Source organism: Motacilla alba, unplaced genomic scaffold (assembly GCF_015832195.1).
Source record: "Motacilla alba alba isolate MOTALB_02 unplaced genomic scaffold, Motacilla_alba_V1.0_pri HiC_scaffold_28, whole genome shotgun sequence".
Classification (NCBI taxonomy): domain Eukaryota; kingdom Metazoa; phylum Chordata; class Aves; order Passeriformes; family Motacillidae; genus Motacilla; species Motacilla alba.
In genome coordinates, this window is record NW_024037374.1 from 597,859 (window position 1) to 622,542 (window position 24,684).

General features: G+C 56.1%; 1 protein-coding gene and 1 long non-coding RNA gene across 3 annotated transcripts; both read left to right on the top strand.

Moving 5' to 3' along the window:
* Window positions 1-2,826: 2,826 nt before the first annotated feature.
* On the top strand, window positions 2,827-5,343 carry LOC119696385. The gene is made up of 6 exons (XR_005255556.1): window positions 2,827-2,908; window positions 3,475-3,510; window positions 3,629-3,655; window positions 4,376-4,563; window positions 4,751-4,798; window positions 5,204-5,343. It is a non-coding gene; the product is annotated as an uncharacterized LOC119696385 (long non-coding RNA).
* A 5,067-nt stretch (window positions 5,344-10,410) lies between these two features.
* Window positions 10,411-14,556, top strand: QPRT (quinolinate phosphoribosyltransferase). Of its 2 annotated transcripts, none has more exons than XM_038126038.1 (3): window positions 10,411-11,919; window positions 12,679-12,810; window positions 13,828-14,556. In XM_038126038.1, the coding sequence occupies exons 1-3, from the start codon at window positions 11,254-11,256 to the stop codon at window positions 14,011-14,013; spliced, it is 984 nt and encodes a 327-aa protein (XP_037981966.1). In that variant the 5' UTR covers window positions 10,411-11,253; the 3' UTR covers window positions 14,014-14,556. The 2 variants fall into 2 exon arrangements, with proteins under 2 accessions (XP_037981966.1, XP_037981967.1); XM_038126039.1 differs by having other exon boundaries at window positions 10,413-11,628.
* The last annotated feature ends 10,128 nt before the right edge of the window (window positions 14,557-24,684 follow it).

Below are 24,684 nucleotides of genomic sequence, written 5' to 3' on the forward strand. Positions count from 1 at the left end.
CTGTAGGGAAGGCAATTTACAGCAACCTGAAAAACAAGCAGCCATCCCAACACCTGGATGGAATCCAGTACGTGCTGTCCATGCAGAGAGAGTTTGTGCAAAGTGCACTGACTGATGTTGTTCACCATGAGCGTGGGGGTAATGAGCTGGACAGGCCACCCAGCTCCAGGAACTGGGTGGGAATGTCCCTGCCTTCCTCAGGAACGTGTCAGCTGTGGAGAAACTGTCCCGAAAGTTATTCCAGCTTTTAAGGAAGGATGTTTTTCCTGCTCCTGTTTACTGCTGTCTCAGCTATGAAAAATTTCTGTTTAAGGGAGGGGCATTCATGGCACAGCCCATGTGTCACCTCGTGGTTCTGTCTGTGGGACAAGGGGTTGGACATGAGGAAAGTGGGATGGGGAACCTCCCCGGAGACTGGAAGCTCGAGTACAGAACATGTAAGAGAAAAAAAAAGCCAATAATAATTTCTCCAGGTCAATCCCAGAATCCTAGGATCACAGCAGTTGGAAAAGCCCTCCAAGACCCACAAGGCCACCCTGTGACCGATCCCCACCTTGTCACCAGACCAGAGCCCTGAGTGCCACATCCAGGTGTTCCTTGGAACCCTCCAGGATGGGGACTCCATCATCTCACTGAGCAGCCCCTTCCAACTCCTGACAGCCCTTTCCATGAAGGAATTCTTCCTGATGTCCGACCTAAAACTCCCCTGGCACAGCTTGAGGCTGTTCCCTCTCATCCTGTCCCTGTTCCCTGGGAGCAAAGCCCAACCCCACCTGGCTGCCCCCTCCTGTCAGGGAGTTGTAGAGGGTGAGAAAGTTCCTCCCTGAGCCTCCTTTTCTCCAGGCTGAGTCCCCCTGGTTCCATCAGAAACTCCTGGTGCTCCAGCACCTTCCACAGCTCTGTTCCCTTCCCTGGACATGCTCCATCCCCTCAGTGTCTCTCTGGACATGAGGACCCAGAACTGGACACAGCCCTCAAGGGGCCTCAGCAGGACCAGCACAGGGACTGTCACTGCCCTGGTCCTGCTGCCACCCCATGGCTGGGACAGCACAGGTGCCCTTGGCCTCTGGCCCACCTCAGCAAACCTGTACTGATGTTCAGACACTGTCACCAGCACCCCCAGAACCTTTTCCATTTTTCCAGCCTGTCTGCCCCAGCCTGGAGCATTCCAGGGTGTTGTTGTGACCCCAGTGTGGGACCCAGCACGTGGCATTATTGACCCTCATGCCTTTAGCCTCAGGCCATCAATCCAGTATGCCCAGATCACTCTGCAGAGCCTTTATGCCAGCAGCAGATCCACAGTCATGCACAGGTTGGTGTTTTCCATGAATTTGGTACTGGTATGACTCAATCAGCCCTGAGCCTTGTTCCAGTGAAGTGCTGATCTGGAAAAAGGAGCCAATCAGCAATCTGCTGGGGTCATCTGGAATGGCCCCTTAAGTGTCCAGGGGCTGTAAATTCCTCTGCTGAGCAGCTTCACCTCCCCTTGGATCTCTCCTGGGTCAAGGCTCCTCAATTCTCCAGCAAAGGAGGCACAAAGCACCAACAGGCAAAAGGAAAATCTTCCAGGTCACTGCTGGCTCCTTTGGAAAACCCAAAGCAAACAGTCAAGTCAGGAGCCTGGAGGGCTTTCCCACCTGCCCCACAACAGGTCCCTTCTGTGTGGTCAGTGTCCCGTGAGGAGGGAACATCTCCTGGAAATGTCACGGAATGTCAGTGGAGAATGGAGGCACTGGCAGCTCCCGGGAGCCCTGCCAGGAACTGTCCCTGATCTGTGCCCTCTGAGGTCACCCTGACAGCCCTGACAGGGGCTCTGAGCTGGGACAGGAGCCGGGACCCTCGGGCAGGAAGGTGACCCCTGCTCAGGGCCAGCGCTGGGCCGAGGGCAGGGCAGGGCCATCCCTGGGGCCAGGGGCTCTGTGGGAGCTGTGTCCCAGTGCCAGCCCAGTCTGGAGCCACGGCCCTGCTGGGGCAGAGCCCCTGGGACCCGATGTCAGGGACAGCTGAGCAGAGCAGATTGGGGTGATGCAGCAGGACACAGTGGTCCTGGGTGGGACAGTGGGGCTGGGCAGGGGATCTTCCCCCAGGGGCCTGGAGCAGTTTGGGGCAGCAGTGCTGGGAATGGGCTGGAGCTGGGCACCGTGACCACCCCAGGCAGCCCTGCCCCACGCCCAGCCCTGGTGTCCCAGGGCCACCGTTCCCCAGCACTCCCCATTGCACCTCCAGAGACTGGAGATCCCAGGCACTCAGCTGTTCCCATGGCCGGTTACCCCACTGTCCTCACACCTCCCCGTTTTCCCTGATCCCAGGGTCCTGGTGTCCAAGAAAAAGGGGCCAGTGCAGCCTCTCCATTCAGCCAAGGGGTGGAATGGGAACAGGGGCAATTCTGCTCAGCCACACTGGGTTTGGGGCTGGGCTCAGCTCTGGGCTGTCCCACAGGGAAAGCACTGGGAGGGGAGGGGCAGCAGGAGATGGGGGATCTGGCACTGGGGGCTGTTGGAGGATGGATTGTGCTGGACTAGGGGTTGTCCCCACAGGGTCCCCAGATGCCTTTGGCTCCCTGCCTGCCCCCCTTGGACCCCCCAGGTGCCTGGGCCCTTCCAGGGACAGCTGCCCCGTGCAGGAAGCTGGAGGGATGCCGGGCAAGGGGGCTGGATCCGTGCCACAGGTGGGGTGGACTCTGTGCCAGGGCTGGGCCTGTGGCCAGGGCTGGGGGCTGTGCCAAGCCGGGCTTTGGCCTGGGGGCTGGCAGGGAGGGTGCAGGGAGGAGTCCCGGCAGGGATAAAGGTGCTCCTCATCTGCTGCAGCCTCACCCAGCGCTGCCCAGAGCGAGAGGAAGATGAAGGTGGCTGTGCTCAGCGTGGCTCTGCTCTTCTCCATCCTGCTGTGCCTCCCAGCACAGAGCAAGGTGAGGCTCCACGGCCACGGGGTGGGCTCAGGGCTGGGGGCTCTTCCCAATCCAGGGGCTGCCCCAGGCTCCCCAGCCCCAGGCGCTGCCGCTTTCTCCTTGCCACGATCGCCTCTGTTCTTCCCCTTTCCACAATTAAATTCCTGCTGCCAGAGCCTAGCTTCCCCACGGGATGGTCGGGCCCAGCTCCTCCCAGGGAGGGCCTCAGCGCTTTCCTGTCCTGCTCCCCAAAAATCCCATCCTTTTGGGCCTCCCCATCCCATCCTCTCGATCCCCTCGGGCATCTCCGCAGCATCTCCTGTTGGCCCCCCAAGGAAAAAGGCCAATCCCAAACTAGGCTGAAGTGGGACCAAGATGCCCAAACTAACAAAAGTGCAGACTAGGCTTCTTTCCAGTCTCTTCGCCTCCGTCCATTGCCTTTCACCCTGCAGCGGTGTCCCCAGATCCCCTGGCAGCCCCTGCTCAGAACAGAGGACAGCCATGGGCCAGGCGGGGCTGGGGACACCTGTGTCCCGCCCAGCCCCACCAGGGCCAATCCTGACCAACCTTTTGCTCTCCTTCCCCAGGCCTACATGGAGGGCAGTGGTGTTATATGTGCTGGGGTAAGTGCTGGAGCTGGGTGCACCAGTGTGGGAACTGGGGGGCAGTATGGTCGCCCCCAAACCTTACTAGGACTGGGGACACCCCAGTGACTGGTGACATCTCATGGTCTCTCCACAGCAAATTGGTGGCATTGGTGACGGCAAGGTGGGTACCCCGAGTTGTTCTGCTGGGCCCAGACCCTCCCCTCTCATGGCCATGAGCCTACAGGGCATGCCAGTGCAGCCCAGTGCCTGCCAGTACACCCCAGAGCTTCCCAAGGCTGCCCCTTCCTGGGTCCCCCTGTACTGCCACCCATCCCAGTGCACCCCAGTCAACCCCAAAGAGCACCATGCCCTGTCCATTTCCTGTCCCCTTTCCCTCCAGTCCTTTCCCTTTCTCATTCTCCATGACAGTGGTGTCCCCAAATCCCCTCCTTGACTGCCACTCCCAAAGCCCCTCCCAAACCCGTCCATTTTGGTCCTCCTCCCCCACTTTCTCCTGCCTCCCCACCCCCCACTTCAGCCCCCACAGACCCCCCCCATTGGAATTCCTGCCTCCACACCCGCATTCCCCTACTCCCATCCCTTCAACACCCCCTGCCCCATCCCTTGGGGACCCCTGCAGTTCACTGTCTTTGAGGCCACCCCATCCCACTCTGTCCCCTCTTCCTTGGAGGCCGCGCATTCCCCTCGCTCTCCTTGTCTCCATCCCCCCCATGCTCCCTGCAGGAACAGGGATCAGGTGAACCTGGCCCGAGTGGGACTGGGGGGAGCAGAAGGCATTTTCCCCCTCAGGCCAGGGTCAGCCATGGGGCTTGGGGACCCCTGTGACCCCCTAAGCCCCACAAGGGCCAATCCAGACTAAACCTTTGCTCTCCTTCTGCAGTCAGGCATTGTAGGAGGCATAGGTGGATGCATTCCGGTAAGTCCTGGCATTGGGGCACCAGTGTGGGAACTGGGGGCCAGTTGGGTGCCCTCATGCCTTGCTGGGACTGGGGACACCCCAGTGACCAGTGACATCTCCCCATCTCTCTACAGAAACCAAAAGGCATGGGACGAGTGAAGAGGTCTGAGGTGGGTACCTGGAGTTCTGCTGGGCCCAGAGCTTCCTCTCTCCTGGTCATGATGCCTCAGGCCATCCCAGTGCATCCCAGTGCACCCCACTGTGCCCCAGTACACCCCAGCTCGCCCCAGTATCTTCAGGCATGCCCCAGTATCCTCCAGTGTGGCTCTAACCCAAGCTTTCTCCCTGGCTGAGCAGGTGGAGCTTCTGCAGGAGTGATGCCCGGCTGCCCCTCTGGATGCCCTGGTGAGAAATCCTGGGGGTCTCTTGCCCCACAAAAGATCCTCGGGGGCCAGGGTGAATCACGGAGCCCTCTGGGGTGGGCAGAGCTCGGGGAAGGCACATGGAGGGGGCTGTCCCTGATCCATGTCCCGGGGTTAGGTGGACAGAGCTGTCCCCAAGGCTTTCCTTGCACTAGGGGGCTCTGGAGACACCCAGGGTCCCTGTGGGAGCAGGGAGGGCTCTGGGAGGTTTTGGGATATTCCAGGCTGACGGGGTCTGGGATCTCAGGAGCCAGGTCCTGCCCCAGGTATATCTGGGGCTCCAAATCCCTTCTCCTGCCGCAGGACCCTGCAGAGGGAGGGATGGGAACAAGGCCCCTCTCATGTCCCTGTGGACATGGCAGGTCACAATTTGGGCGCTGCCTTTCAGGCCTGGAACTGGTGGTGACACTCACGTCCTGTCCCTCTCCAGCGGCATGAAGAGATGATCATCCCTGGATAACCCCCCTGATTCCCTGGGAGCCCTGGGAATTTCCCTGGAATAATCAATAAACCCCTTCAGCAAAGCAACTCTGTGTATTCATGTGTGCTTTTCTCATATTGATGTGTGTGCTCCCTGTCCCTGCGTGTGCTCCTTGTCCCTGTGTGCTCCCATGTCCCTTTGTGTGTTCCCATGTCCCTGCGTGTGTTCCATGTCCCTGTGTGCCCCTTGTCCCTGCGTGTGTTCCATGTCCCTGCGTGTGTTCCCTGTCGCTGTGTGTGTTCCCTGTCCCTGCGTGTGCTCCTTGTCCCTGTCTGCTCCCATGTCCCTTTGTGTGTTCCCATGTCCCTGTGTGTGTTCCCTGTCCCTGTGTGTGTTCCCTGTCGCTGTGTGTTCTGTGTCCCCTCACTCAGCCCTGGGAGTCTCCGATTTCTCCCCCACCATGAACAGAGCAACTCTGGGGGCTTCCAGGTGTCCCTCTCCCTTCCCCCTCCAGCTGGTGCCCTGGACAGGGCAGGTTAGGACACCCTAGAATGTCCCCCCACAGCTGGGAGGGACGAGGGGCACCCAGAGCACCCTCTGGAGCCCCCAGGGTTTGGGGCACAAAGGGAAACAGGTTCTGCCCAGGGCTCTGGGGCATCCCCAGTGCATCCCCAGGGAGCACAGGTTAGGCTCAGGGCAGGAGTGCATCATGGACAGGAGCCTGGAGTCCTGGCTCCTCTGGGCCGTCTGGGAGTGACAGTGCTTCCCTGCCCAAGGATCAGCACTCCTGGGCTCATGGGTGTCGGGAATGAGGGGGTTAACGTCACTTAAAGGATCCCCAGCTGTTCAGATCCCATTCTTGAGGTGTCTCTGCCCAAATTCAGGGGCAAAATGGGCCGTGTGCCAAAGTCAGTAGTATGGAATTTACTGAACAATAGAATGTGAGGGCAAGGAAGGGAGAAGGGAGGGAGAGAGATCAGTCAGAAGGTCAGCACCTCCCATGGATCCAGCAGTATCCTGTTGATCCTTCCTCTCCCGGAGCTTCTCGGCGGTGGGGGGTCCTGAGGTCATTCTGAACCTTTCCCTGTTTGTCCATTTATCCAGCTCTTAGTCAACTAAGGAATTAGTGCTCATGGGCTAGACAGCTCTCCAATGCCATAGGTTCAACAATTCCCTGGCCTTGGCTGCTAATTAGTCCCAGCTCAGGCTGTCTCTTCTCTTCAGCCGGAGGTTTCTGGGCTCGGTGGCCGTGAGTCGGTGGTCACCATCTGCCCCTCTGGAATTCCCTTTGACCCAGTTGGAGCTGATTCCAGCACAGGTGCTGGGTTGGATTTCCTTGTCCACCACCGGGGATTCATTCTGCTCCCCCAGCTTTGCTTACCTCCCCCGAGGTCCGAGATAACTCCAGGACAATTTTCTTAGGGTGCTCCATTCTGCGCTTGTCTCATGGCAAAGTCCTCCCGTGGTGACAGCGTTTGGGACGGGTGACTGCTGCTCCTTAATCCCAACCTCAGTGGAGCCTCCCCAGCCCCCAGCAGTCCTCCCTAGATGTCCCCAAGGTGTCCCCTAAGTGTTCCAGCCCGGTGACCCCCCCTCCAGCCCCACTTCATGCAGGTCCCAGAGCACAACGTGGTCTTTCAGGGTCTGGACTGTGACATCTTTGAGGCTCCAGTTCCAACGGTGCTGTCAGTGCTGGTCCCCATCGAGATGTGAAATGCCTTCAACGAGTAGCAGGGGTGGCCTTCATCATCACCATCATCTTCATCACCACAACCACCTACACCATTAACCTCATCTCCCACAACATCATCATCTTCATCACCCACACCTCCATCATCATCACCCAATACCATCAACCTCCATATCGTCACCACAACACCAGCAACACCATCATCACTGTCATCTTCTTCATCATCACCTTCATCTTCATCATCCACGCCATGACACCATCACCATGACACTACTCACAGGGCCATCATCATCATCACTACCATATACCTCACCTTCATCCCTCATGCCACCATCCACACTATGGTGAAATCCATCACCAATACTCTCCTCATCCAACACTGTTCACACTGTCATGACACCAGTAACACAATCATCACCTCTATGATCTTCATCACCCACACCATCATCTTCATCATCAGCAGCTTTGTTTTCATCACCCACACCTTCACCTTCATCATCAATACCATCATTGCTATCATCTTTGTCATCATCATCACCCACACCATCTTCACCTGCTATTCCAATCAACACCAACAAACACCGTCATCATTACACACCACCATCAACACTGTTACCACCACATCACACATATCATCATCTTCATCACTAACACCATTATGACCAGTCAACTCCAACCAACAGGACCACCATGACACTGACAACACCATCATCATCATCACCACCACCGTCTCCATTATCATCATTACTATTATCCACACCTTGGTCTTCATCATCACCACCACCATCTTCATCACCCAACTTCATCATCATCATCATCATCATCGTCACCATCCCTTGCATGATGCACCCATGTCCCCTCAATGTGTCCCCAAATGTTTCACCCTATGTCCTTCCCCATAGTGATGCAATGCCCCTCCCCCATCCTCCATCCCCTGTCCATGTCCTGCTGTGTGCCGCATGCCACCCCCATGGTGACCTCCAGACGTCCCTGATGTACCCCCCAGACTCTTGGAGAACCAATTCCTGGCCCAGTCTCTAGCCACCAGGTCCCCTGTGTCCATACCTCATGTCCCCCCGCGTCCTTGTGGTGTCCCTCATCCCCCTGTCCCCCCCCAGGGTGACCCCTTAATGCCCCAAATATCCCTCCCAACCTGCTGGAGAATCGATGCTGCCCTGGGCAAACATCTGGCTGATGGCCTCCATCCTTTATCCTCTGTGCCCACCATGTCCTCCCCCTTGATGACCTCCCAATATCTTCCCCCATGGTGATCCCCCAATGTCCCCATGTCCCCCAGAGTCTGTCAGAGAACCAATCATTGGCCTGGATGAACATCTGGCTGATGGGCTGCATCTGCCTGTCCGTGTTCTGCTCTTCATCATCCTCCCCAGTGACCCCCTGCCTGTCAGAGGGGAGCAGGGACATGGGACATGGGACATGGGGGAGGGGCATGGGGCTGGTGGCCACCAGGATGGTGGCCATGGGGCTGGTGGCCATGGGGTTGGTGGTCATCAAGATGGTGGTCATGGGGAGATTGACGGCCTTGGGGGGGCTGATGGCCATCAATATTATGGTCATAGGGGTTGGTGGCCACCAAGATGATGGCCATGGAGAGATGGTTGATGGCCTTCAGGGTGGTCATCGTGGTTCTGGTGGGCATCAAGATGTGGGTCTTGTGGCCTTGGGGATTTGCTTGCTATAGGGATTGGGGTGGTGGCCACGGAGAGGTTGATTGCCATCACAGTTGGTAGCAGTGGAGTTGGTGGCCATAAGGCTGGTGGCCATGGGGTCTGGTGACCACAGAAGAGGGGGGCTGGTGGCCATGAGAATGCTGAATGTGCATCTGGTGGCCATGAATGGAGAGTCTGTGGCCATGGACATTTGGGTGGTGGCCGTGAAGAGCATGACCCTCTGGGTAGTGGCCATTTGCTTTGGTGGCCATGGGAGTTGGGTTGGTGGCCAGGGAGGGTTGATGGGCCCCAGGGGTTCCACCCTTTGTCCTCCAGTGTCCCCTGATGATGCTCAAGCTGACACTGCTGTTGCTGACACATTGGCTGATGGTGCTCAAGATCTCATTCCTCATCATCCTCCTGGGCAAGACCCTCAAGTTCATTGCCAGGAACTACCTGGAGATGGAGGAGGGGCAGGACATGTCCCCATGTCCCCACAGCCCTGTGTCCCAGCATCCCCAATCCCCCCATTCCCATGGCCCCATGTCCCACCTGAACCCTGCTCATGGGTCTCCTCTGTGGTCATCTTCACAGTCCATGGTCACCTCCAGCTCCTCCCTGTCCCCTCTCTCTCCTTTCCTGTGTTCCTTTGACCATCTCCAGGTGGTCTTGACCATCTCCCTGTCCCCTCCTCATGTCCCACCACCATGTCCTGTTCACCTTGAACATCTCCATATTCCCCCTCATGTCCTCCCCATATCCCAACCACCCCTTCCACATGTTACTGCCCATCTCTGTGTTCCCAGTTCCATCTTCTTGTCTCCTCCACCTCCTCCCTGTCCCCTCCACATGTGCCACCACCATGTCCTATTCACCTCCACGATCTCCAGGTGTCCTTGACCCTGTCTCCTCCCTCCCTATTCCCCCCACCATCTCCTGGTCACCTCAACCATCTGATCCCTCTTCCCACCACCGTCCCGTGTCCCCACCATCATCTCCAGGTGACATTGACCATCTCTGTGTCACCTCTACAGTCTGCTGTCACCTTGACCATCTCCTCCTGGCTACCACCCCCATCCCCGTGACCCTGCCACCATGTCCATGTCCTCTCTATGTCCCCAACCCCATGTCTGGGTCCCATCTTGTCCCTGTCCCCACTGTCATCTCCATGTCCCCTCTGCTGTCCCCTCCACCATGGCCTGGTCACCTCGATCTCCTCCTTGTCCCACCCCCCGCCGTGTCTCTCTGGTCCCCTCTCCCCCCCATCTCCATCTTCTCCCCTCACCCCAACCTTGTTCCGCCCCTCGGCCCCGGCCCCGCCCCCAGGAGCACCCCTGGCACTGTCACCACCCCCTCCCTCCCCCGCCCCGTTTGCCCTATCACATCCCAATGTTCCCTATAACGGGAACGCCCCTGCCACTGTCACCTCCTGTCACCCCACGTGTCAGTCACCCCCCGATGCCACTGGAACCCCCCCACGTGACATTGGTGGGGCGGGGCGGGGTCTGAATTGGGGGGCCAGGTAAGGGGAATCACCTTCTGTCCTCTGCTGTCACCCCAAGTGCCCCCCCGTCCATAGGGCGCCACCCAGGTGTCCCCCAATGCCCCCCCCCCCTTTATTGTCAATAACGGGATTTTCCCCTCCTCCACCCCAAACCGCCTGGGTTTTTTTTTGGGGGGGGGGGGTGGGGGCCCCCGGGGCAGCCAATCACAGCCCGGTGTCGGGCCTTGGGGCGAGCCACGCCCCCCCAGGTAAGAACCCCCCCGAGCCCCGATTCGGGCTTCAGTCGCCTCCGGCTCCCGACAGGTGAGTGGGGCGCCCCTCCCCCCCCGGAGTCTCGGGAAGGGGAGGGGGGAGGGGCGGGGATGTGGCCAACCCGGAGCGGACTTTGGACCCCCTGAGCTGGGGGGAGGGGGGAGCGGGACCCTCATCTGTGGGATGGGATCCACATTTGGGGTGCCCATGGAGGGGAGGGGGACCCACATTTGATCTCCTTCCTGGACTCCCAAATCCACCCCGGGACCCCAGTAACCCCCCAAATCCCCTCTGCACCCAAAAATCTTCTCCAAAATCCCCTTAACCCTAACCCGGTATCCCCTCCAGGACCCTCCTAGGACCCCCAGCCTCTCCCCAGGACCCATCCAAAAGCCCCTTCCCAGGACCCAATAACCTCCCAAACGGCCCCTCAACCCCTCCCCAGGACCCCAATGTCTCCTCACGAACCCTCCTGGGACCCTCAAAACCCCTGAAGACCCCACAAAAATCCCACTAAGGAGCCACAAGACCCCCTCCCAAAATTCCCTCAAAGATCCCAATATTCCCCAAGCCCCCTCAAGACTGCCCCAAATTTCCTCTTCAGCACCTCAATAACCCCCAAATCCCCTCCAGACCCAAATATCTCCCTGAAAATCCTCCCTGGACCCCAATATCCCCTCAAGGACCCTCCTCAACACCCCCCCTCCCCCCAGCATCCCCTCAAAATTCCCCCAAGGACCCCCGTACCCCCCAAAGACCAACCCAAATTTCCTCTTCAGCACCTCAATAACCCCCACATCATCTCTAGACCCAAATATCTCCCTGAAAATCCCACCGCAGGCCCCAATATCCTCCGAGGGACCCATCTAGGACCCCAGCAGCCCCGCCAAGACCCCTCCCCATGACCCCAAACTCCCCCCCGCAGGCCCCAAGTAACGCCCCTGTCGCTCTGCCCAGGCCCCCGAGCATGGCCCGCTCGCCCCCCAGCTCGGCGCCCCCCGGCCGGGGCTGGGCCCCCGCGCCGCCCCCGCACCGCCTGCGCTCGCTGGCCCGCGCCTGGCTGGACGAGGACGCGCCCTGGCCGGACGCGGCGGTGGCGGCCGCGGGGGACATCGCGACCCGCGCGGAGCTGCTCAGCAAGGCCGGGGAGGGTCCGGGGGGCGTCCTGGCGGGGGCCCCCTTCGCCGAGGCGGTTTTCGGGGTGTCGGGGTGCCGGGTCACCTGGAGGGTGCCCGAGGGGGCGGCGCTGCCCCCCGGGCGGGCGGTAGTGGCCGAGGTGGAGGGTCCGGCCGCGGGGGTGCTGGGGGGGGAGAGGGTGGCCCTCAATATTTTGGGGCGCTGCAGCGGGGTGGCCTCGATGGCCGCGAGGGCCGTGGGGGTGGCCCGGGCGCAGGGCTGGGCGGGGGTCGTGGCGGGCACCCGAAAAACCACGCCGGGCTTCCGCCTGGCGGAGAAATACGCGCTGGGGGTGGGGGGCGCCGACCCCCACCGGGGAGGTTTGGGGGGACTCATTCTGCTCAAGGACAATCATCGAGCGCTGGCGGCGGCAGCGGGGGGGCTCGAACAGGTGGGGATGCCGAACTTGGGGGGATAAGGGGGGCGGCTTGAATTGAGGGGTTCTGGTTGCGGAAGGACTCCACAATTTGGGCAGTAGTGGCGGCAGGACCCCTGGATTGTGGGTTCCTAAGGGGGGAAACCCGGAGATTGGGGGAGTCAGGACCCAGTGTGGGGGGGAGATTGGTGGGGGACCCTTGAATTGGCAGGTTCTGGGTGGTAGGCGTGACAACCCCAATTTTGTGGGTGTGGGATGGGGGAAACATGAGGTTGGAGGAAATGGGGTGTTTTGGTGGAGGGGGCTCAGTTTTGGAGGGAGTAATGGTTTGGGGTATCCTGAACTTAGAGGGTGGTGGGGAAGCACCAGTACTTGAAGGGGGTACCAGTTTTGGGACAGACTCCTGGATTGGGGTGTTCTGGGCATGGACTGATGAGGGAGGACCCCAGAATTGGTGGGTGGATGTGTGTGGGGGGTCGCAGTTTGGAAGGGAAATTGGAGGTAGCCCCTGAACTGGGGGGGATCGTGTGTTGGGTAACTCTAAATTTGGGTGTTTGTAGGTGGGGCAACCCCAATTTTGGGTCGGGGGACACCCTTGAATTGGGGGGATCTGGGAAGAGTACCTCAATTTGTGGGGATCAATGTAGGGACGGCAATGGAGGGACCCCAATTTTGAGTCAGGCCCTGGGGGGATCCCCCATTTTAGCCCACCCCATATTGGGTCTGAGGGATTGGGCATCACTCTGGGGTTCCCCCTGACCCCCTCTTCCCCAGATGATTTTGGGGGTGCGCCAGGCTGGGGGCTTCACCCGCCGGCTGGAGGTCGAGTGCTCGAGTGCGGAGGAGGCGCTGGCGGCTGCGGGAGCCGGGGCTGACATCGTCCTGCTGGACAACCTGGCCCCACAGGTGAGCCCCAAAATCGGAGCGGGGCCAATAACCATGGGACCCAAAAAAAGGGGGGTTGGACTTTCAAAATGAGGATAAACCCCAAAAATGGGTCACAGATCTCCCCAAAAGTGGGGTGGTAATGCCATAGATTTGACCTCTACCCCCACCAGGTGAGTTCCCAAAATCTGGCAGGGGCCACCAAGAGTGGGAAGACAACTCCCAGATGTGAAGCTGGACCCCAAAACTGGGGGTCTTGACCTTTTAAAATGGGAGGCAGACCAGTGAAATGGGTTGAAGACCTCAAAAAGTGGGGGGTAACCACATAGATCCAGATTCTGCTCTCCCCAGGTGAGCTCCCAAAATCGAGGGGAGCAGCAAAAATGGGGGAGACCTATTTTTGGGCACCTCATTCATGTGTGAGGCTGCACCAGTAAAATGGGAATCTGCTGTAAATGTGGGGCAGCCCCAAAGATATGAGGGCAAATCCCAATTTTGGAGGGTCAGAGGGTTGGGTAATCCCAATTTGGGGTGTTTCTGGGTGGAGGGACCCTTGACTTGGGGAGTTAAGGCGGGGGGACCACAATTTGGGGCTCAGTGGGTGGGCAAATGCTTGGATTGGACGGGTTGGGTAGAGGCCTGCAATTTTGGGGGGTCCTGTGTGGAGGGACCCCAATTTGTGTGGTCAGTGGGTTGGAGAGACCAAATTTAGGGTTGTTCTGGAAGCCCCTGGTGGGTGGGGCCCTCACTTGGGCAGATGTTGGGTGGGAAACCCCTATTTATTTGGGGTTTCTGGTTTAAGGGGTATAATTCTTGATTTGGGGGTGGACACCCCAATTTTGGAGCTCTGTGGGTGGAGTAATCCCTGAATTGGTGGTTTCTTGTGGGGGGGACCCAAATTGGGCAGATTTGGGCAGTGAGACCCCCATTTTGGGGGAGAATTCTGCACAGCCCAGATGCATTGTACATCCATATGTCCAGTGTGCCCCCCAAATTTTGGGGAGGGAGTGCTCCCTGCTCACGGGGTGTCCCCCCCAGGAGCTGCACACGGTGGCAGCAAAGGTCAAGGCTGCACACCCCGGGGTGACGGTGGAGGCCAGCGGGGGCATCGTTTTGGAGACCCTCCCCCAGTTCTTGGGGCCCCACATCGACGTGGTGTCCATGGGGTGTCTGACCCACAGTGCACCCGCCCTGGACTTTGCACTGCGGGTGTTGGAACCCTAAAATCCATCCCAGGACCCTGAAAACCCACCCTAGAACCCCCTAAAATCCAACCTGGGACCTACAAAAACCTACTCCAGAACCCCAAAACCCAACCTGAGATGCCCAAATCAATCCTGGGGAGAGCAAAACTCACTGTGAAACTCCAAAATCCACCCTGGGAATCCTCAAACCCCAAAGGCCCCACTGCTGAGGGCACTGTGAAATCTGGCACTGCATCCTCCCATCTGCCAGGAGCCCCAATGCCTGAGACCTCCCCACATCCTGGGACTCCAAAATCCATCTTGGACCCGCAAAATCTATTTTGTACCCCAAAATCTATCTTGGAACCCCCTAAATCAACTCTGGACTCTGGGACCCCAAAAATCCACCATGGGGACCTCCAAAGCATACCCTGGGACCCCCAAATCTCCCCTGAGACCCCACAATGCCCACCCTGGGGATCCCAAATCTCTATCCTGGGGTCCTCTCACTCTAAGGTGGACCCAAAATTCTACCCCTTTCCCCTTTTCTGTTTGTGCCTCCAAATAAACCCATACCTCACCACCCCCATGTCCCTCCAGTTTTTTCAGGGTGTCACCCTCAAAACCCTCAAGTTTTGCACTTGATGCAAAATCAGCCACTTTATAACCAGCAAAAGGGGGGTGGGGTGGGGTGGGGGGGGGGGCTTTGTGACCACTGGCCTGTTGACCCCCTACTCCAAACCAGTGTCAGTTCTACTGGTCAATGCTAGGATCGGCCTTTTGCAAGGAAACCCCATCTCCTCCCTGGGTAACTGGAATGAAAAATAAAAATCCTTTGCCTTGGTGAGGGAATTGGTGCCCAGGGAATGAGCCCATAGTTGGGACAAGAGTTCAAAGGTCCCAGACCCAGTTTAGGGGTCTCAGATCTCAGTTGGAGGGTCCCACACCCAGCTGGAGGACCCCAAACCCCACTTTGAGGGGCCTAAACTCCAAGTGGGGGAGATCAGACCCAGTTTAAGGATTCCAGACCCCAGTTTGAGAGGTCCGGGTCCCAGTTGGGAGAGCTGAGAGCCCAGCTGAGGATCCCAGATCCTGCTGGAGGGCTGCAGACCCCTGTTTGGGGGTACCACTTCTCAGTTTGAGAGTTCCACACCCAGTTTAAAGAACCTAGATTACAGTTTGAGGGTTCCTGACCCCAGTTTAGGAGTCCAGGACCTGAAGCCTTAATTTGAGGGACCCAAACCCGAGTTTAGGGGTCCCAGATCCCAGTTTGAGGGTCCCAGACCCACTACCAGCACACCTGGCAGCACCACAACACCGAGAATTGAGATCAGAGGAGAAATCCTGCTATAAATCACAAAAGCAGGATCTAATTCCTGGCCTGATCCTACCCAGCCCCATCACACCTGTGTGCCCACCTGCCCGCAGGTGCCTTTGGGATGCTCCAGGTGCAGTTGGTGCTTTCTGAAACAACCCACAATTTTACACCCACATCTCTTCTGGGGCCTTTCTTTTGGGTGATTTTGGGGGTTAAACAGGAACATTACTCTCTGCAGCTCTCTAGGATGTGGGAATTCATCAGCCTGAATTGCCAGGCTCTTTGAATGAGCAGCATGAGATACTGAAACTGGAAAAATCCCAAATATCACCTCAAATGCTACACGGGTGAAGGAAAAGATCAATTTTCACATTGGATTCACCTCTCTGGTCTTACTGTACTGCTCAGCAATAGGAATTACCTTTTCCAGAGTGAATTTCTAGGTGCTGACTTCAAATTCCTTCTGTTCATCTGAAAGTTCTGGGATTAAAAAATAACAGGGAAAAAAGAGGAATAGGTCCCAAAGACCAAACTCTTTCCTCGAAGAGAACCTGCCTCAAGCTCTGAGTAATCACTCAAACTTATACAATTACTCAAAATTTTTCAATAACTCCTAAAAATGGAGCAGCACCAAAATTACTCAAATCCCACTGAAAATGGCTCAGTTGCTTCCAAAATTATTAAAAGGGCCAGTATTGAACCAGTGTGGGACAAGTAAGGGATTGGTACTAGACCAATATAGGACCAGTATGCAGCCAGTAGGGCTAGTATGGGACCAGTATGACACCAGTATGGGACCAGTACTTGACCAGTATTGGACTAATATAGGACCAGTACAGGGCAGTATGGCACCAGTAGAGACCAAAATAAGCAAATACAGGACCTTTATGGGACTGGTGCTGGAACATTATGGGCCAGTGCAGACAAATACAGGCCAATACAAACCAGTATGAGCCAGTACAGTACAGCACAAACCAGTATGGGACCAGTACAGGCCAGTACACACCAGTGTGAGGGCTAGTATGACCACTGCACAACCACTTAGGACCAGTATTGCACCAGTATGGGGCCAACAGAGGCCTACATGAGCCAGTGCTGGATTGTATTGGACCAGTATGGAAACCTGTAAGGACCTACAGGCAAGTTCTGGGCCAGTATGAGACCACTGTGGGTGACTGCAGTAGCAGTATGTGACCAGTACAGGCCAATATGGGACCAGTATTGGACTAGTAATGGGCCATTTCAGGCCTTCCTGTGTGGAATCAGTGTGAGACCAGTGCGGATCCATGTGGAACCAGGATGGGCAATTAGGGACCAGTACACTCCGGAACATAACAGACTGGGACAAGTAAGGGAGCATTAAAGACCAGTACAGGCCAGTATGAGACCAGTACAGGAGCTGCAAGGGACTAGTACAAGCCTTTCAGTCTCACTGCCCATAAAATCCTGGAAAAGATTTTCCTGGGAGCTGTTGCAAAGCTTTGGTCAGAGCCAGCGCATCCCGGGTTCCTCCTGGGACAAGGTGACCCCCGGCTGCCCACAGGGTGCAGGTGGGGAATCTGCATTCCAGCAAAGCTTTCCAGACTCTCTCTGCCAGGATCCTTCAGGACAAACTGTCCACTCCCAGCTGGACAAACATGCCATGAGATGGGTGACAGTGGGCACAAGGGTCAGGCACAAAGGATGACAGTGACTGGGGTGGCATCAGGCTGGCACCGGTCACTAGTGGGGTTCTGCAGGGCTCCATCCTCAGCTCTGTGCTCCCCAACATCTCCATAAATGACTTGGACACAGGACTGGAAGGGATCGTGAACAGTGCACAGCCCATACAAAATGGGAAGTCCAGTTGTGGAGGGCAGCGATAGAGCAGATTTGGTGGGTGCCTGGTGTCTTCTTAGTGTCGCAGCAGGGCATCCCTGAACTGGTAATAATTAGCATTGACTCCATGATTCACAGAAGGCTGATCAATCTCTTTATTATATATATCATTATTAAGAAACCCATTGCTTTTATAGACAGTTATGATACAGCTGGACATAACTGGTCCTTCAATCATAACATCATCACCATTGGCTAATTAAGAAACCACCCTTTGTTAAACAAATCTCCATAACACATTCCACATGTTCCCAACAACAGGTGCAGCAGGTTAAGATAAGAATTGTTTCTCATTCTTTTCTCTGATCTTCTCAGAGCCTTCCCCAGGACAATGCCTGGGAAAGTTGTGCTTCTCTCTGTGGCCAGAGAGCTGCTGCCATGTCAGGGTCAGCCCAGCACAATAACTGCACACACAAATGAATAATTTAAAACCCACAAATATCTGCACATCCCAGCTCATCCAAGCGTGGGGTGCTCAGCTCTGCCCTCCAGACCCCTCCCAGCAGCTGTTTCCCTGTGCCCTGTGCCCAGGCCATGGCTCAGAAACCTCTGCCCATGGTCTGGGGTGTCCAGACTTTGGGGTTCAGCTCTTGGGGCAGTGCTTGTTTGAGCTGCAGAGACCAAGGACACCTCAGGACTGCTCAGGACAATCCCACCCTGTGCCTGACTGGTGTCCAAAGACTCCCAAACTTCTGGCAGCCTTGGGGCCATGACCATTCCTTGGGAAGCCTGTTCAGCCCGAGCACCCTATGGGGGAAGATCCTTTTCCTGATATCCAACCTAACCCTCCCTGACACAGCTCCAGCCATTCCCTCGGGTCCTGTCCCTGGTCCCAGAGAGCAGAGATCGGAGCTGCCCCGCATGGGGAAGTTGCCAGGGCACTGCTGACTCAGATCCAACTGGCCATTGACCAGGATGGCTCAGCTTCCCAGCCCCTCATTCCCCAGTCTGTCCGTACATCCTGGATTGCCCTATCCCAGGAGAGCACAATCCATCCCTTGTGTTGTTGGTCTCCATATGGTTGGTGGTTGTCCCTTTCTTCCCTGTGTCCAGGTTTCTCCCAGGGTCTTCAGGCCTTCCAGGGAGCCAATAGCTCTTCCCATTTTGAATGGGCTGTGCACTGTTCACGATCCCTTCCAGTCCTGTGTCCAAGTCATTTATGGAGATGTTGGGGAGCACAGGGCCGAGGATGGAGCCCTGCAGAACCCCACTAGTGACCGGTGCCAGCCTGATGCCACCCCAGTCACTGTCATCCTTTGTGCCTGACCCTTGTGCCCACTGTCACCCATCTCATGGCATGTTTGTCCAGCTGGGACTGGACAGTTTGTCCTGAAGGATCCTGGCAGAGACAGTCTGGAAAGCTTTGCTGGAATCCCAAAATATTACATCTTTTGGGTTTCTTTACTGGCTTTCCTTGATGAACCAGATGGGTCACCTTGTCTTAAAAGGAAATTGACAAGCTATTATTTAAATAAAAAACTAACTTTATTTACAAAACTATAGTTGGGTTGCCAACCATAATCCTTAAAACAAAGTGATGTCCAGGCTCAACAATGCCTGTATGACCCTTCAGACAAAAAGTGCTGACCAAGCCTGGGGCTGGGGTTGAATCCAGCCACACCCGGAGCCTTCTCTGAGAAGGATCTTAGGAAGTCAGGGAGTCCTTTCTGCACCTTGTGAATCAGTGGGAGGGTGCCCCTGATCAGTCTTGCCTGATTGTCCCACTCTGGACATAACAGGCCCCCAGCTCAGCGGTGCCAGCACCACAGAGCACATCGTGACTCTCCTGGTGTTCGCTGCTCCCTCAACCTCCTCAGGATCAAGCTGGTCTGAGCTGCCAGGCAACGGATGAATTCACACCCATCTTTCTCCAAGGCCTGAAGTTCTGTGACCAAACCAGAGCCGAGATGAGTTCCTGTGTTTGCAGAGAACCCCCACTCTCCCAGCCCTCGCTCCCCACTCACCACTGAAAACCAGAGTAGGCAGCTCCTTGCTTTGGTCCTTGAGATGCCTCATGATGGTCCCTGGGCACAGAGCTCTGTTAGCCCCTGCTGTTCCCCAGCATGCTGCCTGCAGCCAGGGACCACCAATAGCCTGGATGTGGCACTGGCAAGGGCTGGGGGGGACAGGAGCTGCCCAAAGTGGGACCCTGGGCTGGGGCTCACCAATGAACCTGATAGTCCAGTCTCGCACGCATTCCTGAGGGTCCTTCAGGTACTGCAGGCTCTGATGAAGGTATTGCTCAGCCCTGCTGCTATCCTTTTTCATCTGGAGGGACCATAAAGGTGTGAGCATGGTCACATACCCTCCAGGTGGCTGGAGTAGTCCCTCCTGCTAGCACCTCCATTACCAAGAGCCCTCCTCCTTTCCACTGGGTGCAGGAAGGGGAGATGGGCCTGGAGAAGAGCCCCTGGGGCTCTGTTCTTGAGCCAGGAACAAGGATGCAGCTCCAGGCTGTGGGGTCTCTTCCCTAGGCCCAGCTGCAGAGCCCATGGCCTGGCACAGTTCCTGGGGCGCATCCTCACCAAGCAGTCAGCCATCCTCCAGGTCTGCCATGTCTTCACCACATGCTTCATCTCCTTCCACCTGAGGAGCTCTGTGATAGCAAGGAGGGCATTCCTGGAGGCCTGTGGAACAGCAGAAGCTGGAAGATGGCTCCAGGGCCTGAGAAACGTGACTCTGCCTTTAGGGAGCTGTGACACACCCCTGCCAAAGCATCTGGGTGCAGCCCCTAGGTACAGGGATTGAGGCTCAAATCCCTGCTCTCCAACACCTTTGGGGACCCACTGACCACAGCTTGGTGGTGCTGGGCTGGTGCTGAGCCCTGCTGGAGTAGGTAGGGCAGGGGTTGGAAATGGCCATGCCATCTTGTCTGGTCCTGCTGCACTGGTTCTGCAGGGACCCTTCCCAGGGGCTGTGCTGGGGGAGTGCTGCCCAATGCCCCGGAGCCCTAGGGGGTGCCAGCCACCCCTCTCTGTGTCACTGCTCGGCCTTGACATCAGTACCTGGCCCACTTTGGGAGCCTCGTCATTCATGCGAAGGATGAGTGGGGCCAGGACAGTGTGCACGTAGTTCTTCATCCACTTCTTCTCCTTCCCCACCACTGTCCTCACCAGGTCTCTGAAGGAGCATATGCAGCTCTCCCGCACCCAGCTTTCCTCCTGGAAGGAACAAGGAGAGGTGAGCTTGGGAAGCAGCAGGTCCCACCCATAATGGGGGTGTAGTAAGAGCCTGAATGAGGGATGTGGGACTCCAGGCAGCTCTTCAGAATGCTGTTTATTGTATCCAAGATGTTACAGCAGTCCAGGGTCGTGGGTGACAGAGCCTGTGCCTACAGCTGTCAGCTCCAGCTGCAGACAAGCCTGAAGACCCTTTAATTTTCATTACAATGCATTATATACTTTTCTTTGCTGAGCATCTTAATACAGAAGAACCAATCTATACCTTAACTTTTCTCTATAGCCTATCTTCATTACTATAATTACCATATTCATGTTACTATTCTCCAATCACTAAAAGTTAGTATGTCACAGTTTAAGCTAGAAGTTGTTTTTCAGTTCTCTTGCAGTGGAAAATTCTGAGACCTTTTTTCTACTTGTAACATCTGCTGACTTGTTTGCTTATGCTATCTTTCATGGTAAAAACATCTTCTTGTTTGAGGTGGGTTTATCCTTTGCTCTAAGTCATAAAAACCCCTTCTAACTAACATACCCTTTGCCTTCTTAGTTACCCAGCAAGACTGGCTCAGCAATTCTTTACTTCTATATCAAAACTTGCTTCCATCTTTATTTCGTTCTCAGGTTTTACATTCAGAAATCTTTCTGCCAAGTACACGTCTGTGAGACTTTTTTGTCAAACTTTCATCCTTCCCAACAGGGTGTGACAGTAGCTGAGGTGAGGGGTGATGCTCAGGGGCCAGATTGCAGACTGGGGAGAAGCAGGCCCAGAATCCATCCCTGGACTGGAAATGGAGAGCCCAGGGGAGTGCAGCCTGCTCTCAGTATTGCTGCCGTAGCCCTGTGTCCCTCTTAGGGCTCGGTTTTAGTTACTGTTAATAGAATTTTCTTTATACCCTTTTAAAGTTTTGAGCCTGCTTTGCCTTTCTCCTAATCCCATCTCACAGCAGGAAGTGAGTGCATGGATGATTGGCCAGCACTGAAACCCACCACACTCACCAGCACGTTGGTTGGGAAATCTCAAAATTAGGGAAATCTGAAATTGGCAAAGCAAAACCACTACAGGTGAGCTTGGGAAGCAGCAGCTCCCACCCACAATGGGGAGGGGTGTGACAGCAGCTGAGGTGAGGGACGATGCTCAGGGGCCAGACTGCAGAGGGGGGAGAAGCAGAATCCATCCCGGGAGAGCGCAGGGGAGCAGAGCCTGCCCCGAGTGCTGCTGTCACAGCCCAGTGCCCCTCTCAGGGCTTGTGCTCCACATCAGCCTCACCTCATCGAAGTGGCGCCGGAGTGCCTTTGCCATGTCCACGGCAATGGAACTGGCCTCGGTCCTCTTCAAGCGCCTCATCACGCTCTGGAGGACCCTCAGGGCCTTCATCGCCAGAGACATGCAGTTGTGCTGCAACAGGTTCACCAGGTCTGGCAGCAGGACCTTCATTTTTCTTGCCTGCAGGAAAGACAGTTTCCATTTTGTGAGTGGGCCCAAGCCTGGAACACTCCCCAGGCCCTGCCAGTCAGGGAGGGTGCTCGGAGCAGTGACCCCTTGTCCTGACTCCCAGCCCAGGACTGCAGAGCCCAGCTTCCATGCGTGTGCCCCTGACACCACCCTGCTCACCCTGTCATCTCTCTCGGACAGTATGATGAGGGCCCTGAGCAGCAGGGAGATCATCTGTCTGTCTCTGCTGTTGCCTGAATACAACAGAAACCTGCAGGTTTTGTACAATGGAGCGAATTCCTCCTCTTGCACTTCTTCGGAGGCCAGCAGCTGAAAGAAACCCTGCAGTGAGCAACCTTTGCCCCTGGCAAAGCCAACAGGGCTCCTCTGGCACAGCTTCTGCTTCCCCCCACAGCTGAGGACAAAGGCACCAGGGCTTTTCCCGCTCACTCACAGCCAAGCAAGTGAGGCAGTTGTTCCCATCAGAGGTCTGGAAAACGCCATTCTTCAGGTCCTGGAGCTGGACATGCAGCTCCTTCAAGACCTTCTCTACTGTCTGGGGCACCGAGAACATCACCTCCCACAAACTGAGGGCATTCCTGCAAGGCAGAGCACTGTCAGCAGGGCCTGGGCCAGCCCTGCAGGATGTGGGGTGCCTGGGGATCCTGCCCAGGCAGGCAGGAGATGCCTGAGGAGCAGCGTGCTCACTCTGGGCTGGCTCTGGCTGGCCCAGCCAGCTCAGGATGACCCCCAACAGGGCTGGAAAGCGTGGTGGGATGGAGGGCCCTGCTCAGTGGGGTCCTGCAGTGTTCTTAGGTTTGCCAGCCAGAGGGTCTCGGGGTCCCTCTCCCCACAGAGGCTGTTGGGCCAGTACCTCTCTCCTCGTGGAGCGATCTGCAGCAGTGTTGTGACCACCTGCCCAGGACTCTTGTCAGCCACCAAGAGAAGCAGGGAGTGGAGGCTGTGCTGGACTTGGGTGTCCATGACCAGCCCAGTGTGGTAGATATGGCTCACGATGTTTGGCACCTGGAGGGACACAGGTGAGGATGGTGCTGCCACTGCAGCCAAGCTGCCCTTCCCATCCCTCTCTGCTGCCTCAGGGTGGCTTCAGGTGCCCAAGACATCTGGATTTGGGAGGGATGGAGGGAGGCAGGAAGCCAACATGGCTGGGCAATCCAGACACAGGCCACTTACATCCATCAGCCACCAGTCAGGGTCTCTCCCAATCACCTCCAGCATGCTGAGAGCCACCTGCTGATTGCAGGTGGATGAATAGTGGAACGTGGTAATGGTTGAAAGGATGATGCATGTCCTCTCAGAAGGTCCCAGGTATTTTCCAACGGCCTGTGGCAGGAAGGAAAGGAGCTCTGCTGATTCTGGGCCCACAAAGGGTGTGGACAAAAGTCCCAGCAAGGGGAGCTCTCAGTACCTCGATGAAGTCCTTGGCACTGGGAGAACGAAGCGAGGAGGTGATCTCAGCTTCCCAATGTGCTTGGAGCTGTGCATTACGCTCTGGCAGTGTCACACCTGAAGAGTGGGGAAAATTGGACATGTCAGTGAGACACAGCTGCTGTGCCAGCAAGCCAACCACATCCTGTTGGAGTTCTGGATGCTGAGAATTTTAGACTTTCTGTGCTAACAGACTCTGACCCCCAGGAAGGCACTACATCTGACCTGAGGATGTGAAAAAGACTTCCAAAATTAATTGATAGCACTGGGATTATAGGTGTGTGGTTAATTAGAAGTGTGTAATATCACAGGCTAGAAAACATAAGAGTTTAAGGTTTTAGAATAGAGAAATACATATAGGGCAAGTTTTAAGGTGGAGACAGGTTGTTCTTCTTTACCTTCTTCTTCCTTCTCCTTCGTAAGTCTGAGTAGTATTTTGTAATTGGACAGAAAAGTCTGCATTGCAGACTTCAAGTGATCAGTTATTAGGTTAAAAGTGAAAATAATTTAGGTGTCATTTCTTAATTAGATAGTTTAGCCTTAAAAGACCTTGTAACAAGAGATAGCCATTTTGTCCCTGCAATGAAAGACTGCAGAACTCATTGCCTGTGAGACTGTAACACTGATAAGTTAAACACAAGTCTTAAATGAGTCTAAACATGAAATATTGTCTCTAGTACCTTCAATCCCAATCTCAACAGAAGAAAAAAAAAAGCCAAAATCCAGCACATCCTGACAGAGCTTGGGAACTAGGAATGGCTGCGGAGGAGTTGGTCATAGCAGGAGGTGGTGGCACTGAGCAACCTCCCTCCAGTGTCTGTAGCGAGTGCTGCTGGCCCAGGAGGCTCTGAGCCCCTGGAGCTCTGCATGCAGCCCCCAGTGGCTGCAGTACTGGTCAGGGGAAAGGGCTCGTGGGGCTGGAGTGTGTCAGGGAAGGACACAACATCTCCAGGAGACATGGGGAATAGGTGGAATGGGGCTGAGTCCTGTGTGGACGAGCAGCTCAGCTGCACGGGACCATCAAGAACCTGGGACAGAGAATGTGGGGAAGGAATAAAGATGATAGCAGTGCTGGGACATGGTGGCAACTACACCAGGCACAAGGGTTCATCAAAATGCTGGGGAAGATCAGCAGATATATCGGGGGTGTCACTGTGAAGGGGGATGCAGTCCACCACAGTTTCTCTTACGTTTCTGCTGACAGATGAAACTGAGGAGGGCATAGAGAGCATCCAGAGCCACACGGTTGGTCTTTTCTTCCTCAAATGACATGAGGATGAGACGTCCAAATACCTTTCCAAGGACTGGGATCTGGATCTGTCCACAGACATCACCTCTTTCCTCATTTTGACCAGCCTGGGAGAAGCAGACAGAAGAGCAGAATGGCTGAAGGTGTCAGCTGAGGCCAAAACCTGGACCCACACACTGTATCCTGGGCTGGAGGTGGGTCAGAAC